General features: G+C 35.5%; 1 protein-coding gene across 3 annotated transcripts; it reads left to right on the top strand.

Annotated features, from left to right (window-relative positions):
* The first annotated feature begins 123 nt into the window (after nucleotides 1–123).
* LOC127874721 (protein arginine methyltransferase NDUFAF7, mitochondrial-like) lies at nucleotides 124–16230 on the top strand. 3 transcript variants are annotated; one of them, XM_052419261.1, is made up of 10 exons: nucleotides 124–201; nucleotides 1060–1208; nucleotides 4958–5038; nucleotides 5348–5458; nucleotides 9237–9512; nucleotides 10282–10395; nucleotides 13700–13849; nucleotides 14716–14821; nucleotides 15117–15184; nucleotides 15752–16230. In XM_052419261.1, exons 2-10 carry the CDS (start codon nucleotides 1179–1181, stop codon nucleotides 15938–15940), a joined length of 1125 nt encoding a protein of 374 aa, XP_052275221.1. In that variant the 5' UTR covers nucleotides 124–201; nucleotides 1060–1178; the 3' UTR covers nucleotides 15941–16230. The 3 variants fall into 3 exon arrangements, with proteins under 3 accessions (XP_052275221.1, XP_052275220.1, XP_052275222.1); XM_052419260.1 differs by having other exon boundaries at nucleotides 149–250; XM_052419262.1 differs by lacking the exon at nucleotides 124–201 and adding an exon at nucleotides 245–263.
* The last annotated feature ends 3197 nt before the right edge of the window (nucleotides 16231–19427 follow it).

The raw sequence follows: 19427 nt of genomic DNA, 5'->3' as shown, positions 1-19427 counted from the left end.
TTTAAAAATATTAACATATGGTTCGTATATTTTATTACATTCTTTTATCACATTTACCTCAATATAACGACAATGCATTGATATAATTAAAGTTTACGTGGCATAATTTCCAAAAGAAGTAGTTCGGAGATTCCGTTTGGAAGGTGTTTCCCAAAGCGGCTGCATGCAATCTACAACAACAACAATAACAACAAAATGAATGTAACAAGAAAATATTGTCAGGTTTTAATGAGGCACCAACTGAAACGTTGTATGCTTATAAAGTTACTAAAATGAATATTTTACTGTATACTATTTTATGTTTTAAATCAATATTGCAAATAAATACATTATATGTGCATATATTTAATGGCGAATTGGTTTCGGTTGAAACAGTTCGGATACATACAATTTAAACAAGTGTTTGACTTCTTTATCATTTAACCCGGAGTAGCTCTTAATATAACTATAAAAACTAAACAATATTTTCTTAAATAATCTTACATATTGCCATAAATATTTTGTATGAAGTCGTTTGTCATTACAGTCATTATCAAGGTCATATTTAATTGCGGTTCTCAGATTTCCCATTTAATGATTTATAAATCGGGTAGGCATCGCCATGGCGACGCTGCAGATAAGGGGTTACACAATGATTCTAGGTGCAGTTAAGCCGAAGATAAGGTACATGTACCCGGTATATATTAATTTTGTAAAATCCGGGACATTTGACCGATTTCCGGGACTGCGGGACACGTTTTATCATTTCCGGGACATATGGCATGTATGGCTATGTATAGACAAAACATTGAATCTAAAACAAAGATATTGCCCTGTTGAAAGTATTCTTAGTCCATATAAGGTCAAAGTCAAAGTTGGATGCTATGGAAGGATTGTGGATAATTTTAACTAAATGCATAACCCCTGTCTTTGTCACCATCCTGTTGGTGTGGCAGGCAGAATTATTAGATATCTGAAGCACACCTAGCTATGACATTTCAATTACATATTGAGGAGTTTATTGTGTTTTTTTGGTCAGTTTTATTTGAAGGATTTTCCTCAAACATCACACAATTTTAGTTTCAGGAAGTTTGTCGTATGTGCAGCGAAGGAGGTACTCTGAGCAGTATACTGGCAAGCTGTTGTCAGAACTGCAGGCCAAGATCAAGTTCAGTGGACCGATAACAGTCGCCGAATACATGAAGCATGCATTGACTCATGCTACAGAGGTACAAATACAGCAGAGCTTTATTTTTACAATTTTTAGTGATATTCAATGGCAATTTTCTCTGACAAAATATCCTAATTTGTCATAGAAATGTTGTCTATTTCTTTCCCAAAGTCACCCTTAGTATGTCATTGTTGTAAAAAAATAAAAATACATTTAATGATTCTGTGTTTTTTAGGCCACAACAAATTGATTAAATGTTCGACGGATTTGCCGCACCTAAAAATCTTAAAACAAAATAAAAACATTCTTATTTTGCGTCGGCAGCAACAAATTTGCTGCGCACCTATTTACTAAATGATTTAGTTTAATTTAGCCTATGTATTTTACGACATAGACTGTTATAACTCTTTGCAATATTAGATTGGTATATCTGTATATGGTAAAAACAAATTGCAGCGTTCATCTGTCTTATCATGTCAGCCAAAGACACAAATGAAAATGTTAATTTTCTCACGGGGCAATGATTCATTGCATCACAGATGATTTTAGTAATTTTATATTTTAACAGCATCTACATTAGGATGTGAAATATTGCCGGTATGCGTACAATTGGTCAAAATCTGCAATTAACTTGTTGGTATTGATTAAGTAAAATAAAAAAAAAAATAACATGCAAAGAGTGTCGCTGTTGAACTGGAAAAAAATGTTGAGTATAATATAAATTGTACAAGCCACCTATCTACTAGTTCAAACTGTTGATGGCTAAATCCACGATGTACATTATACCCCAAAAACATGAATTTGACATAAGTAAGAAAGTTAAGAAACTTTCTGGACCTAAACATCATTACTGGGATTTGATTGACTGTTCATATTGAAATACAAAACTTTTACTACCCATTTCTTATATTATACTTTCAGTAGGAAGTTATGTTTTTTTTTACTTTACAAAACTTAAACTTCTCATTTCTAATTTTAACAGTGCTATTCTAACAAAAGTAATGCATCGAGTATTGTATAATACCATAACCTGTGATATTTATTATTTAGAACTTATACAATTTCGAGATATTTTGTATCAGTTTTTTTTGCCCAAAATCACAGCCTCCTATGGGTTGTGTCCAAATTGCAAAATGTAAAAAAAAAAGCTGTTTCCCAATGGCAAAAAGTAACTTTTTTTTCAAAGATGTCTTGCCAAAATTTCAAAAAACATAGGTAGAACTATTTAATTAAACTCAATTGGTTTATTGAGTTAATCATACAGCAGTTTAATGCCCTAGCACTTTATAATATTAATTTTAGAAAGCAGTTAAACATGCACAATAATGATTCAATTTTCCCATGGTTTATCGCTATTTATCCTCAATGAAAAAGGCACAGGCTGTAAAGTTTGACGCGAAGAAAAATCTCTGCTTATGCTTGATATTTACCGGTATTGTATTATTTATTGTTTCATGTTATTAAACCATCATTGACATAAAACTGAGCTTCTTATATAACTTTGATAATGAAAACTACAGTGTACCTTGTTAAAGTTAAGTAATCACTAACTGGTGTGAGTAAGAAGAACAGCTATAATTTGAGATTTTAATTTTAATTTTTACGAACATTTGATAAGGGCTTAAACTCAATTATAACTACTAAATGATCTTCTTCTGGTATTGTGCAGTTATCATGCGTTTATTTGGCATAAATATATCAATTTACTTAAACAATATATTATTTATTATTTTTCGCTTTTTGCTGGCCTGTGATTTAACAAAAATTAGGATAAAAATTAATTAATTTTTATTTCGCTCGCTCGCTTCATTTTTGTGAAGCAAAAATCTTTTGTTCTGGCCTTATCTTATTCAAATTTATTTAAAAGCCATGTTTTAAAATAGTTATATTGGCTTTTTCTCCAACAAGTAGATTTAATAGTTTATTTATTTACATCTCATCAATACAATATTACACATTACAGATCATTACAATAGTATCGCAAAACACATGTATTGCCGCTCAGCATTCTGAGCTATAAGAGATGGAAGTGTTGTACAAATATTGTCATCCACTTACAATATAGCAGCCCCGACACAAGCGCTCAAAGAGCCAGACACACAAACACAGAGGGCTGTTTACTGTTTGATAAAACTTGCACAAAATAGATCTTAATATATGTATAAAACTCAGTCATGAAATATTTACACATATTGCTAAGAGTATTACTTTAATTTCTTTGTGTGAAGAACGATGACTTGAGACAATCCAACAATCCTCACATAGATAGTGAGTTTGATCAAACAGCATTGCCGAAAGATCCGGCAGGTTAAATCGAGCAAATCGTATACCAGATATCATGAGATATGGCACTCAGAACTACATAGGATCCAAAACAACATTTACCAAGAACAGACAAGGTATAAAGGAACTCTAATCATTGTGATTTGAAATCTGAGTGAAGTTACAGCAAACCAAATATAGGTGTGGACTATGCCTTGTCATTGTTCTCAATTATATTACAACTTTGGGTCTTATTTACAATAGTACACAGAACACATGTATTGCTGCTCAGCATTCTGAGCTAAACGAGATGATAGTATTATAAAAATTATGTCATCCATTAAACAGCCCCAACACAAGCGCTTAAAAAGCCAGACCCACCAACACAGAGAGCTGTTTACTGCTTGACACAACTTGCACAAAATACATCATAATATAAGTACAAAACATATGTATATATGTATGTTTATATAGATGTGGGCTATGCCATGTCATCGTTCTCCACTATATTAAAACTTTAGGTCTTATTTACATGTGTCTATTGAATTATAGTAAAATTAAATGTTAAGTAATGGTACTTTACCATGCCATAACTCGCAATAGAATAAAACCAATTTAGATCTTATTTACATATATAAAAAAATCTCCTTTGTAAAATCAAATAGCAGGTTTTGGCACAACTTCTTATTAGTGACAAATTAGTGAATAAAGTTTTTATCAACAGAATGCAAACCCTGAAACTCAGGCACCATAGAAATTGCCTTATCAATCAAATCAGATCTTATATCATCATATAATGAACACTCTAATATGACATGCTTTCATCTTCTAAAACATTACAAAAAGGGCATAAACGTTGATCTGTTGGTAGCCCTTCATATCTACAAGTCTCAATTCTTATAGGAGCAACTCCACATCTAAATTTACAAAATGCTGAACAATGTTTTAAGGGCATTATCATGGTACAATAGTGTTCAACATTAAAATCTCTTTTAAATATACACTAAGTTTGGAGTTTGTTACCTCCTCTTTGTGAGGGCCCAGTTACAGAATTAATATTTAAAAACCAATCATTCTTATACTTATTAAACATTCTTTGCTCTAAATTTTTAACAAGCAACAACTTTGAAATAGGTACATCTATACAATACAATAGCAATCTTAATTGTTATCTTTCAGCTGTTTACAAACCTTGAAATACCAGTTGTCTATCAGGTTTACCTGCTGCTCAGAGTGCTATTCGTTTGTTAAGCCAAGATGTGTATGATATTCTCGCCCAAGAATTTGCAATTACTTTCCATTGCCGGACAAATGGGGGAATCCATCCCATCTTGCCATACAAAGCTGCAACAGGTGTATACCTTCCGACACCCAAGAACAATCTGATGGCTCTGTTTTGAACAGCCTGAATGCATGCAAATATTTTGTCACCCCAAACAGCCGTGCCGTATGCTATAACAGGCCAAACTACTGAATCATACAACTTTATACATGTATGTAATGATTTGCTAGTCATGCATTATCATAATTTATTGATTGTTTCAGGGGTACTATATTCACAGAGATGTGTTTGGAGTGGCTGGTGATTTCACAACATCTCCCGAGATCAGCCAGATGTTTGGGGAGGTAGTAAGAAAGTTTATACCCATTTCAAATATTTTTGTAACATAAGATTAGAAAGTTATATAAGAGTTGAGGAAAATTATGCTCTTTCTCAAAAGGTTTAACTTTACCAAAATGTCTTCTCTCCTACTCTTACTTAAAAAAGTCAAAGACTAAAAACACATACAAAGTTCCAGTAGTTAGATTTTATGTAAACAAATAAATTTAAATGAAAAAACACACATACTTAAACATGTATTTTGTTTACAAAATAAAAATGTTTACATTTTTAACTGTGTTTCATGCTGATCTCTATGTGTACTGGTCATTCAGATGGTGGCCATCTGGTTTGTGAACGAGTGGATGATGGTCGGTTCTCCCATGAATGTACAGCTTGTGGAAATGGGGCCGGGCAGGGGGACCATGGCTGACGACATGCTCAGGGTAAGTAGAGATAGTTTGTTTGTATCATTTAGTTGCTCTTGGCAATTTAATGAAGCATGTGTCTTTGAATTTGCTAAGAAAAAAAGACATTTGATGGGTGTCATAGATTTTTCAAAGAATAATGTCATTAAGTGCATCAGTAAATTTGCTAGGAATAACATAACATTTAATCTTGCATTTGCTCAGACTTATGTTGTTATTTTTAGCAGTAATGATTAAACTTGATCAGTATAAAGAAATTAAGAGTGTTTATGTTATTGAATTTTCTCTAAGTAATGTTATTTAATTTGTATTAATTGATTAGTTCACATATATTGTTTCATTTAATGCTTTCAGAGGAATTATATATATAAATTCACATGCCTGGTTCACTTCTTTTTCAAAGCTGGGGTTATTAATTAGATCACACATTGGGGTTATTAATAAGATCACACATTGGGGTTATTAATAAGATCACATATTGGGGTTATTAATAAGATCTCACATTGGGGTTATTGATAAGATCACACATTTTTAGCTCACATGTCACGACTACTGACATCCTCAGTCGAGAGCCACCGATCACTGAATGTTTCGACCCATTAATCTCGATACATTCTCCTGGTGGTGGGTCCGCAGGGGTTGATCCATCCCCAACGTGTCAGTTGACGGCTGCCAGCTCCTCTCTTCTCTCCTTAGCCAAAGCCATCTCGATGCTCTCTCCGCTGCATCTCCAAGTCTGTTGACCGCTCGCTTTCTGTCTCTTCCTGTCAGGCCAAGTGCAGTGAAAAGTCTCCAGAGAGACTTTGACGGAAAGCCTCGGACGCCGACCTCCACTGGGAATAGCCACGTGTGCCACCCCTTCTTGCACTCCCTCTGCAGATCAGCATATTTTGCCGTTTTCCTCTCCATCGCCTCATCATAGCGCGACTCCCAAGGAACTGTGAGTTCAACCATCACCAGACACTTGTCCTTTGCCGACCAGATCACCATGTCGGGGCGTTGTGTTGTCTGGACTACACTTCGGAAACCCAGCCTTCGTTTCAGATCAACAACCATCTCCCATGACTGCGCACGATCTAGGATCGATGCTGCTTGCGTCTGCTGCTTCTTGATGGTTTCCCCTTCCTTTACATACTGCATCTTCCCGGTCTCTTTCACAGTCCTCTTCTTTCGCCACTCCCTTTCCACTATGTCTGCCAGTGGAGGACCTTGTCGTGTCTCCACCTGTATCTTCCTTGTGTAAGGGCTGTCTGGCAAGATGATAGTGTATGTTCTAGTGTGCCTATCTTTCCGCAAAGTTGGCAGGTTGGGTCTTCACCTTTTCCCCATCTGTGCAGGACTGAGGTTTGCTGGTGAAGGTAGCAGGTCTTAGACTGACCTGAGCAGGAAACTGATGCGCAGAGGTTCGCTACGCCAGATATCAGCCCATGTCATTTTCTTTCCTGTACTCTGCCACTTTGTCCAAGCACCCTGGCACCCCATTGCGATTGCCCTTATGACTTGATCTTCTTCTTCGGCCAGACATACCTCTGCCTGGACCATCTCCCTCCTTGTCCTACTGTCCGCCTTCTTCCAGCTACTCGACTCCGCAGAGCCCAGACCTTGTGTTCCCACTGCCGTTGTTCCCACAATGTCTTTGTGTCGCAGGCGGCTCTCGGCTTGCGCTACAGCCTGGTTAGACAGTAGAGGTCACAGTTTTCATCCAATCTTTATGTTTATTTGGTCAGAATGTTTATCTTGATGAAATCTGGGTTGGGATTGTATTTGGGTCATCTGGGGTCAAAAACTAGGTCACTAGGTCAAAAACTAGGTCACATGATAGGTCAAATAAAAGAAATACCTTGTGTAGACAATAGAGGTTGCAGTTATGGATGTAATTATCCTTTTTCTTTCAATTCATATATTTCTTGCACAGAAATTCTTATCGTTTACAAACTGTAAAGTGCACTCAATGTCAAGGTCATCTGCTGGAAAAAAATTCTATTTTAAAACGGATTGACCTACTTGCAATTCTTAATAAGAAATTTCGGCCAATCAGCGCCATCATTTTATAAGCTTTTCAAGCAATAGAAACGCAGTTTTTTTAACAGCGTTAGGCTTAGTCAATATGCAGTTTATAGTGAATATTGCGTTTATATTGCATCTAATTTAATTATAAGTAAAGCTATTTTAAAATTACTAGATTTTTATCAAAGTACCGCATCCCCACGGCAAAGTATTTTATATTATAAATGGTACAGCCCAGTAAAATCGGGCTGACCATATTATGGCCGTTTTCGGCTTTTTTATTTTTTACGCAGAGTTTTATGTAAAGCAGTGTGCTCAGGCAATGGTTTCTAACCGAAGTCCCGAGGGTAAATAAGCCCATTAGTCAGTCGGTCGCAGTTTTCATCCAATCTTTATAAAATTTGGTCAGAATGTTTATCTTGATGAAATCTGGGTTGGGATTGTATTTGGGTCATCTGGGGTCAAAAACTAGGTCACTAGGTCAAATAATTGAAAAATCATCAACAATTTGTTTGTGTAGACAGTAGAGGTCACAGTTTTCATCCAATGTTTATGAAATCTGGTCAAAATGTTTATCTTGATGAAATCTGGGTTGGGATTGTATTTGGGTCATCTAGGGTAAAAAACTAGGTCAAAAACTAGATCAAATAATGGAAAAACATTGTGTAGACAATAGAGGTCGCAGTTTTCATCCAATCTTTATGAAATTTGGTCAGAATGTTTATCTTGATGAAATTTGGCTTGGGAATATATTTGGGTCATCCGGGATCAAAAAAAGGTCACTAGATCAAAAACTAGGTCAAATAATAGAAAAACCTTGTGTAGAAAATCGAGGTCGCAGTTTTCATCCAATCTTTATGAAATTTTGTCAGAATGTTTATCTTGATGAAATCTGGGTTGGGATTGTATTTGGGTCATTTGAGGTCAAAAACTAGGTCACTAGGTCAAATTATAGAAAAACCGTCAACAATTTGTTTGTGTAGACAGTAGAGGTCACAGTTTTCATTCAATCTTTATGAAATTTGGTCAGAATGTTTATCTTGATGAAATCTGGGTTGGGATTGTATTTGGGTTTTCTGGGGTCAAAAACAAGGTCACTAGGTCAAAAACTAGGTCACTAGGTGAACTAATAGAAAAACCTTGTATAGACAATATAGGTCGCAGTTTTCATCCAATCTTTATGAAATTTGGTGAGAATGTTTATGTTGACGAAATCTGGTTTGGGATTGTATTTGGGTCATCTTGGGTCAAAACTTAGGTCACTAAGTCAAATAATAGAAAAACCTTGTGTAGACAATAGAGGTCACAGTTTTCATCCAATCTTCATGAAATTTGGTCAGAATGTTTGTCTTGATGAAATCTGGGTTGGGATTGTATTTTGGTCATCTGGGGTCAAAAACTAGGTCACTAGGTCAAATAAATAATTACCAATTTTCTCTAAAGTAACACTTTTCCAGATTTTTTTTGCAAAACTCTTTTAGTTATAAATCTAATTTTGGTGGTGACTCTACCTGCATGACTTTTAGATCACGGTTGTGTTTTTTTTACTTATGTGGAGTTTTGAAACAAAAGTGGAGTAAGGGGGGCATCTTTGCCCTATGGACACATATCTTGTTAACAAATAATTTTTTACTGTTATGGTGTGTCAGTAAGCAAAAGTAAAATATTACCAGTATTGTGTTTCCTCAAAATGGTGTGAAAATCCATATATACTACAATTTTTCCGCTTATTTGATTAAATAAATTATATAGTATGCAAAACATGAATGATATAAACCATCGTGTGCAGGCAATATCCAACTTTCGAGAGCTGAACAAAGAATTGAGCCTGCATTTAGTGGAATTGAGTGAGACACTCAGCAGAATGCAGGAGGAGAAACTATCCGCTACTCCTGAGAAAGTGTCTGATACCACGGCCAGCTCTGAAGGGCCCCACTACAAGAGCTGTGTATCAAAATATGGTCCCAAAGTGTTCTGGTACAGGGACGTACGGGATGTACCTGCCGGCTTTAATATGTATGTGGCACATGAGTTCTTTGATGCTCTTCCAATACACAAATTTCAGGTTGGTTTTAGAAATTTTGTCTACTTACTTTTTATACCCTCTGTGTCTCGATGAGGGAGGCATTTACATGTAGTGACCATCCTGGTCATCCATCCTTCTGTCCAACTGTTTCTTTAAGCACATCCCCCTTGTTTAATAGTTTTACAGTTACTCATTTGTTTTTATAACTATTCTCTATCCAACCATAGCACCTTACCTCACTCAGACCTTGACCTAATTTAAATTAATTGTATTGGAGTATATTTCCTGCTTACAACGTTCTTCCTTAAATCGACCAAACACCGCTTGCTATATTTCAATCGGATATTTACAAATTTATTGCTAATGACTATCAATTATCCATCCATATCATCAATCTGTGACCTTGACCTCATTTAGACCAGTTGACAGCAAGGAAAACAAATGATAAATCTGTCATATCAATTTATTTTAGCCTTGCTCTGGGAAAACAGGGTTTCAAGCCTGTGCATAAAGTGTTGTCCCTGATTAGCCTGTGCAGTATGTACGAGAAACACCACTTTTCACATTTATGGTATTTTTGTTTTCAGTAAGTCTATTCTTATGAAAATCCATTGTTTTTGGAAAGTGTCGTCCCTGATTAACCTGGAGTAGACTGCTGTACGTACATGCAATGAAGCCTATTTTCGATGAGCAAGGCTCATTTATGATTTTTGTAACAAACTCATGGGCATGACATCATAAGTGGATTGACTTCTTGTATTACGCTTTGAAAAATGTGTTAACTTGTATACATTTGTATTCAACACAGAAAACAGAGAAGGGATGGCGTGAGGTTTTGGTGGACATTGATCCGTCTGCAGACAACAAGTTGCGGTTCGTCCTGTCGCCAACGCCCTCGGCAGCTTCCAAACTGCTGCTTAAGGTGGGAATTATGTTCACATGTCCAGAATTACTTCAAATAAATGTTTGCAGAAATATTTTCTTTCTTATGGATATTTTACCAATCAAATTACACAAAGCCTCTTAGAAATAGATGATGGCGTTTTGGCAACTTTTTATCCTATAGTTATATGTACATGTATGTGATATGCCCTTGTACAATAGTGTTTATACTGTTTTTACTTGTTTGGAACGCAGACATTCTTGGAACATAGATATGTTTGAACATAGACACATTGGAACTAAATTTGTTTGAAACATAAACACGAACAATTGTCAAAAGAATCAACATTTTAAAGTTTGATAATCATCATAACACTAATTTCAAATTTAAAATGTATCAATTTATATTATATGTCAACATAAGCTTTTAGGGCAAACTGAGGAAAAAAGTACCGTGTTTAAAAGAAGTAAGGCTTACAACCTGATTGATTTTTCAAAATGAGTGAAAATGTGATAAACATGTATTGTTTTCTACATTTTTAGCCGGATTTTTTTCGAAAAAATCTCGGCTTATAGATTGATGTTGTCGGGCGGGCGGGGGGGGCGGGCGGGCGGGCGGGCGGCGTGCTCGAAAATGTTAAAGTTCTTATTTCATGGTATAACTTTGGTATGCTTGGACCTAGAGTCTTCAAACTTGACATGAAGGTTGGCCAGGATTAACAGATGACCACTGGTCATTTCAAGGTCATTCATTTGAAGGTCAAGGTCACTGTGACCTTCAATATAAAAAATGTTAAAGTTGTTATAACTTTGGTATGCTTGGACCTAGAGTCTTGAAACTTGACATGAAGGTTGGCCATAACTAGTTAGTAACCACTGGTCATTTCAAGGTCATTCATTTGAAGGTCAAGGTCACTGTGACCTTGAATGTAAAAATGTTAAAGTTCTTATTTCATGGTATAACTTTGGTATGCTTGGACCTAGAGTCTTCAAACTTGACATGAAGGTTGGCCAGGATTAACAGATGACCACTGGTCATTTCAAGGTCATTCATTTGAAGGTGAAGGTCACTGTGACCTTCAATATAAAAATGTTAAAGTTGTTATAACTTTGGTATGCTTGGACCTAGAGTCTTGAAACTTGACATGAAGGTTGGCCAGAACTAGTAAGTAACCACTGGACATTTCAAGGTCATTCATTTGAAGGTCAAGGTCACTGTGACCTTGAATGTAAAAATGTTAAAGTTGTTATAACTTTGGTATGCTTGGACCTAGAGTCTTGAAACTTGACATGAAGGTTGGCCAGAACTAGTAAGTAACCACTGGACATTTCAAGGTCATTCATTTGAAGGTCAAGGTCACTGTGACCTTGAATGTAAAAATGTTAAAGTTCTTATTTCATGTTATAACTTTGGTATGCTTGTACCTAGAGTCTTCAAACTTGAAATAAAGATTGGCCAGTACTAGAAGATGACCACATTTGATAATGAAATTGATGGAAACTTCAAACAATATGTTACTAATTTGCTAATAAAAAAATTGAGATCAAACTTTCCTAATTGTCAATTCAAGTTCATATTTGTGACCTTAAATGTTATTGTTGTTCATGTATATGCATGCATTCAAAACATAACACAAGGTTTGCTCATGCCTTGAAAAGTACTTACATTTCATTTTGACCTTTGAACAATATTTCAGTAATTTAAGTATTGCATTGACAAAAACACGAAAGGTACTTTCCTGTCATTTAAATAAAAAATCCGGCTTCAATGCGGTCATCTCCGACCGCGGAACTCTTGTATTCTTAATAGACTTCCCAGAAATTGATTTCTCCCGTATTACCGCCCCAATGCAGGGACCTATATGTTTGTATAGGTCCCTGAGCAATAAAACGAAATGACGCGATTTTATTAAATATATTTGGAGATTTAGAAGGTTTCTGTTATCGATTCAATAATCATATAACAGGTCGTATTTTTAAATAAATATAGTCATAAAACCTGAGACAAAGATCTACGACTCTGATAAAACTCAGCATGCCTTTATTGTCATTTGACATGTTATAATGGTTACACATGGTATCTTATCTTAATAACAGCATCTACACATGTGGAGATATATGGTGTCACAGACATACCAATTAACACTTTTAATCCACCATTGGGACATCGTCTCCCACTGAGGGAATGCTTTCGATCCTCAATCGCAGATAGTGTTTTTTTACCATTTATTAATTTAATTAAATTGACAATCCGTAATTACCGGAGAAAAACATCACTGCGTTCGTGTTTGAATAATTTATTTTAAATCTTAACTGTATAGTGAACATTTAAGAAAGAAATTAATGCGTTTAAAATCACAAAAATATTTTCCGGCTAGAGATTTTTGTTTGAAAGCGATTTTTAAATAAAATATATTAATAAAAAACAACTAAGTTTTAGACTTAACCATATACTTTTTAATAAGAAAAGTTTGCCACTACATGAAATCTTACAGAGTTTCGCTTATAAATATTTCCGAATCAATTTTAGTTAAAATCACAAATTTTATTTTTGCTAAAGCCTTGACATTACCTCAAAGATGATACTTTAATAAGAAGTATTATTAAAGAATTAGTAAATCTTAAGAAAAAAAAAGATATGTACTATTCAATAAAAAAGTCTGTCTCGGTATTGAATCATGTACATTTTCTTAATGAGTATATCTGGAACTATATAAAAAAAAATAAAGAAATGTTTTAATCAAAGGCAGATATCTGATTTTCAAAATAAGTGTATATCTCGGTCATAAATCTTAAAAAGTTTGGCTTATTATCATCTCCGGAATTATTAACTTAAAAATTCACAATGTTTACTTCAGACTTTATATGTGTAAATAACCTTTATAATTATCATCGAATAATAAAATTCAATAAAGAAATAATAAATGTGTTTTAAGCAAAAGGCATAACTGAAAGGATTTCTCTTCTTTTTTTTAAATACAGCAAATTCTGCCTTAAACAATACGTGAAGAATTTGACAGATAAGTTCTACATGTCAACGCTGTTATTTATCAAATTCTTCAGTACCAAGATGGCGACGGGGTCAGGTGATAGCCAATACGGTGGCGGTCAATTTATCAATTCTGGGATTGTCTATAGTGAACAGTCTTTACTAAAAACTATTCCATATTCAATACTTATGAACCTGTTGGTGAAAGATAGCGCAAAATGGTGGTGGTCCAAACATTGAAACAGCGCTGGTACGAAGGTATGTAGCAGAGAAAGTCTGCTAGTGCATGGTGAGATACAAATCATAGAAACAAATGAAATGAAAAGAAGTCATGACTTCCCCCTTTTCTATGTAGGTGTCAGAGAGTGATTCACGTGACCACATAGAACTGTGCCCTGAGGGCGCCTTGACTGTGAAGCACCTTTCAGAGAGGATTCAAGAGCATGGCGGATGTGCACTTATTGCAGACTACGGACATAACGGCATGAAGGAGGATACCTTCAGAGTAAGTAGAAGTCTGAGGTGTAACATAAGAATGGTTTTGGTTACTTTGTTTGATTCCTTAGATATAATTTCTAAAACATGTGTTGGAAAGGGATAATTTATATATAAAAGTGCAGTATAATATCACTATGATAATATAGTATTTGACATGCAAATCTCTGTGTTTGTTTAAAGTAGAGCAGTTGTCAGTTTTACAGTATAAGTATGTGCACTTTGTGCTTGTAAATATTGAGTTGAGCAAACCATAGCAATCCAAAGACATGTTTGTGTATCAGTAGTTTTACTGGATGCTGTTGTAAACAAGGCAAGAATTCCAAACAAAATAAGCTAATATGTTAATTTTTATTGCCAAGTTATCATTAGTTTATATCTTTTCAAAGTTGCTGTAGCTTAGTTGATATGCTCTTCTCTAGCAACAGGCAAGTCCTCATTTGGATTCCTGTCATAGGAGCAGCCCCCCCCCCCCCCCCCCCCCCTAAACATCAAGACTATTCCTTAAACATCAAGACTATTCCTTAAACATCAAGACTATTTTTTTTCATATGTAAACTTATACTAAGATTACTTTAGCCTTGTCTTGGAAAATTGGGTTAATGCATTTGCATTAAGTGTCATCTCAGATTAACCCATGCAGTATGCACAAGATAGTCACAAATGACACTTTCCTTACAAACTGGATTTTAATTTAGAAGAGAATTCCTCACCAAAAATCCATAATAGCAAAATGTGTAGTCCCAGACTATCTTGTGCTGTCCCAGACTATCTTGTGCTGTCCGCAGAGGCTTATCTGGGACTTAATTTTACGCATGGACTTGAATCCAGTTTTTCCTAGAACGTGGCTTATTTTCAATGGGTCCTTCTTGGTAGAGCTTCAAGGACCATGCCCTGCATGAGGTGTTAGATGCCCCAGGAAGTGCTGACCTAACTGCAGACGTAGACTTTGCCTACCTGAAACTGCACACTGACGGGAAAGGTAGTAATACTAGTAATAGGAAAAACTAGCAATGCAGTTTAAAATGGAATCATAGATGCTAATCAAAGTTAATAATTATTCATTGTCAAAACGTCCAGCCAAATCCTATCAGAAATGGTTTAGCAAACAATCATAATTGAATAAATATTTCAACCAGGTGAAGTCAAAGGAAATGTAAAAGCATAAAAATATCACTGACATATGTACGTCAAATATTTAAGGAAACAAACAATATGTTAATAGTTATTTCTGTTCTTGTTCCTTATCATATTTACAACTCTTCTGCATATCCCAGTGCGAGCATTTGGTCCCGTGACGCAGTCCCTCTTCCTTCAAAACATGGGCATTGCCTACCGACTTAAGGTAATAACATAGTGTGATAAGTTTCTATTCTTTCGCTAACTGGGCATTGATTGTTACAAACCCCTTTGACCTTGACTTTTGATTTAGTGACCTCAAAATCAATATTTGTCTTACATTCCTCAAAGTATCAAATATACCATTAAACATGATTGAAGGTCAAAGCTTTCTTAAAATATTTTGCTTAAACAAATTTATGATTTCAAAATCATATGACCTTGACCTGAAATTCAATATGCAGTCTCCTTTCCTCCCAAAGAAGCCATTAGACAAATTAGCATAGCTGTAGTGCAAAGGGTTCTCAAGATTTTGTATGGATATGTATGGTTAACAAACCAACCAACAGATATATGGAGGATAGAGGGCATAATTGTAAGAGATTCTTTTTAATTAGTGTTTAAAATCTTTCTGTTTTCTTAGTAATTTTGTTTCTTAAATCTGATGGTCAATTTTGCACAGTAAAAAAATTCTTTGCTATAATGTATTTCCCTTAAGCAGTGTCAACAATTATCCATGACCTTTATGAAAGGTATCTTAATTCACTGTTATTCATTTTTTATATGTTTTCAGATTCTCTTTGACAAGGCAGATGATGAGGGCAAGGACGACCTGCTATCTGCGTTCAAGATGTTGACAAGTCCCGAAGAAATGGGCGAGAGATTCAAATTCCTAGCCCTTCTAAGTAACACAACCACCCACAACCCTGTTGGCTTTGACCCTCTGCCTGAAAATAACAGAAGTAAAGAGGAGGAATTGTGATGAAATATTTGCATTATTTCTTTTCATCATGCTTAGAAAGCGAGGAAAAAAGTGCATTTGATGAATGTAGATGCAGTCTCTCAAAAACACGCATGTTTTGTTTGACAGCCAGAAAGTCAAAGTTGCACCACACTTTGGTGTCAACACATAATTGATATTCATCTCCACAAAACATTATCTTTGGAACACACTTTGCTGTCAAACTAACTTTGGTTTTAAACACAGTGAATTGTGTTAAATGTTTTTTGTTAGTGATCATAGTAATAATAATAAATTAAAGTGGCACATAATCCGTTTACCGGTATCTTCCTTTTTTATTTTAATCATATTTTTTCTCACAATCATTTGCTGCAGAACATCATCAACAACAAAACCACACACCCTGCCATCGTGTTCTTTTTATCATCAACAATACTATACTAGCATCACCGCCATTATCTCTATCGTCTTTGTCATAAAGATTTATGGTCATAAAAATTTAGACCATCGTCATTATATTACCCTTATCGGCATATAATATGTGATTTTATGTCATAAAAATTTAGACCATTGTCATTATATTACCCTTATAGGCATATAATATGTGATATCATTATGACTTTCATTAATTACAAGTTTCAAAAAAATAATTCAGTAACAAGACTGGAGTATTCCTGATAATTGCAAAATGAATATTGACCAATGATTGCAATATTGATTATCTGGTGATACTTCTGATTATGCTGATGTTTATTATGATGGTGAAGTTCTGACGACAATTGATGATTTTAATTGATTAAGTGATTTTAATGATGTTAAATTATGACAACTACTAAGATGACGACAAGCATAGAACTGAAAAAAACTAGAGCTTTGTTACAGACGTGACATATACCCTCACATTGACACAGAAAATTTGCACGCTGTCTTCATAAAACAAGAAAAGCTAATTTATGGCGATTTTTATGAATTATTATGCCATTATCATTTATGGCCATTTTGAACTCTTTTGCATGACACGCCGTCCAATGACTGTGAACAAAATTAATGTACAGTCATTTTAAAATGTCACAATAAATGACATAGTTATGGCCCGGACAAGATCATTTATGGTCATTTTTGACCTTTGAACTCAAACTGTGACCTTGACATTGAAGATATCAACCTAATTCTTTTGCATGACACACCGCCCAATGATTATGAACAAATGTACTGAGTAATTTTAAACTTCTCACAATTAATGACATAGTTATGGCTTGGACAAGATAATTTTTGGCCATTTTTGACCTTTGAACTCAAAGTGTGACCTTGACGTTGCAGACATCGATGTAATTCTGTCGCATGAAACACCGTCCAAAGATGCTGAACAAATGTGCCAAATGATTTTAAAATTTCACAATGAATGACATAGTTACGACCCGGAGATCATTAATGGCCATTTTTTACCTTTGAACTCAGAGTGTAACCTTGACCTTGCAGATATCGACGTAATTCTTTCGCATGAAACACCGTCTAATGATGCTGAACAAATGTACCAAATGATTTTAAAATCTCACAATAAACGACTTAGCTATGGCCCAGACAAGCTAATTTATTGCCATTTTTAGCTCGGCTGTTTTCGGAGAAAACCCCCGAGGTATTGTCATAGCCAGCTCGCCATATCGTCCACTTTGTGTTAAAACCTTTACATTTTGTCAAGGTTTTGAACATTGGCTCTAAAATCAAAGTGCTTCAACCTACAACTTTGAAACTTCGTATGTAGCTGCACCTTGATTAGTTTTACATGCCACACCCATTTTTGGGTCACTAGGTCAAGGTCACTGTGACTTCTAAAAACAAGAAATGTGTCCACAGGACACGGATGCCCCCAACTGTAACTTTGTCACTACATAAAAGTATAACTGTGTAAACGCTTGGTAGAAGTTATTAGCTTTTTTTCAAATCCTAAACGCAGATTTCGAACCTAAACACGGACCCTAAGGTCAAGGTCACAGGGGTCAAAATTTGTGTGCGTATGGAAAGACCTTGTCCATATGCACATGCATGCCAAATATGAAATTGCTATCAGAAGCGAAGTTATGAGCATTTTTCGAAATCTAAACGCAAAGTGTGAAGGAGAGACGGACGGACAGACGAACGGACAGTCCGATCACTATATGCCCTCCTTTGGGGGCATAAAAATGTCTTAGAATATCAAAATAAATTAGAAAGCCACATAAACTAGAGAGCGGACAACATGCTTTATCCTTGAAATGCACTAAGTGACCCCGTGACCTAGTTTTTGACCCGGCATGACCCATATTCGAACTTGACCTAGATATTGTCTTGATACAACTTCTTACCAAGTTTAGTAAAGATCAGATGAAAACTACTTCAATTAGAGAGCGGACACCATGCTTAATCCTTGAAATGCACTAAGTGACCCAGTGACCTAGTTTTTGACACGGCATGACCCATATTCGAACTTGACCTAGATAATGTCTTGATACAACTTCTGACCAAGTTTAGTAACGATCAGATGAAAACTACTTCAATTAGAGAGCGGACACCATAATAATCCTTGAAATGCACTAAGTGACCCCGTGACCTAGTTTTTGACCCAGCATGACCCATATTCGAACTTGACCTAGATATTGTCTGGATGCAACTTCTGACCAAGTTTGGTAAAGATCGGATGAAAACTATTTGAATTAGAGAGCGGACACGAAGTGTGACCGACCGACCGACCGACGGACAGTGCGAAAACTATATACCCCCTTTTCTTCGAAATGGGGGCATAAAAAATAATCTGACTAGCTTTCATTTATTCAAAAATGCTACCACAGCCAAGAGTGGCACTCGTTATGCGGTGCTCTTGTTGACCTTTGAACTCAAAAGCGTGACCTTGACTTTGGAGATATCGACGTATTTCTTTCACATGACACACTGTCTAATAATTGTGAACAAATGTGCCAATTGATTTTAAAATCTCAAAATGAATGAAATAGTTATGGCCCGGACAAGCTAATTAATGGCCATTTTTAACCTTTGAACTCAAAGTGTGACCTTGACCATATTGACGTAGTTCTTTCGCATGACACACTGTCAAATGATGGTGAACAAATGTGCCAAATGATTTAAAAGTCTCACAATAAATGACAAAGTTATGGTCAAGCTCATTTATGGGCAACTCCAAATGTGATCTTGGAGATATTGACGTACTTCTTTCGCATGACACACCGTTCCATGATGGTGTACAAATGTACCAAGTCATTTGAAGTCTGACGATAAATGACATAGTTATGGTCTTAACAAACTTTTGGTTTAAAACGCACTGAGTTGACCCCGGGACCTAGTTTTTTTACCTGGCATGACCTATACTCAACTAGATGCAACTTCTGACCAAGTTTGGTGAAGATCGGATGAAATGTTTGGGACAGACAGACCCACCAACAAAGCTAAGCTGACATATTAGAACAAATGTTCTCACCAAGTTTCATTAAGATTGGAAATAAATGCGACTTATTGT

The sequence above is a fragment of the Dreissena polymorpha genome, chromosome 3, assembly GCF_020536995.1.
Source record: "Dreissena polymorpha isolate Duluth1 chromosome 3, UMN_Dpol_1.0, whole genome shotgun sequence".
NCBI classification, from domain to species: Eukaryota; Metazoa; Mollusca; class Bivalvia; order Myida; family Dreissenidae; genus Dreissena; species Dreissena polymorpha.
Note: the sequence above shows the minus strand (reverse complement) of the source record. Positions and strands in the feature narration are given on the sequence as shown.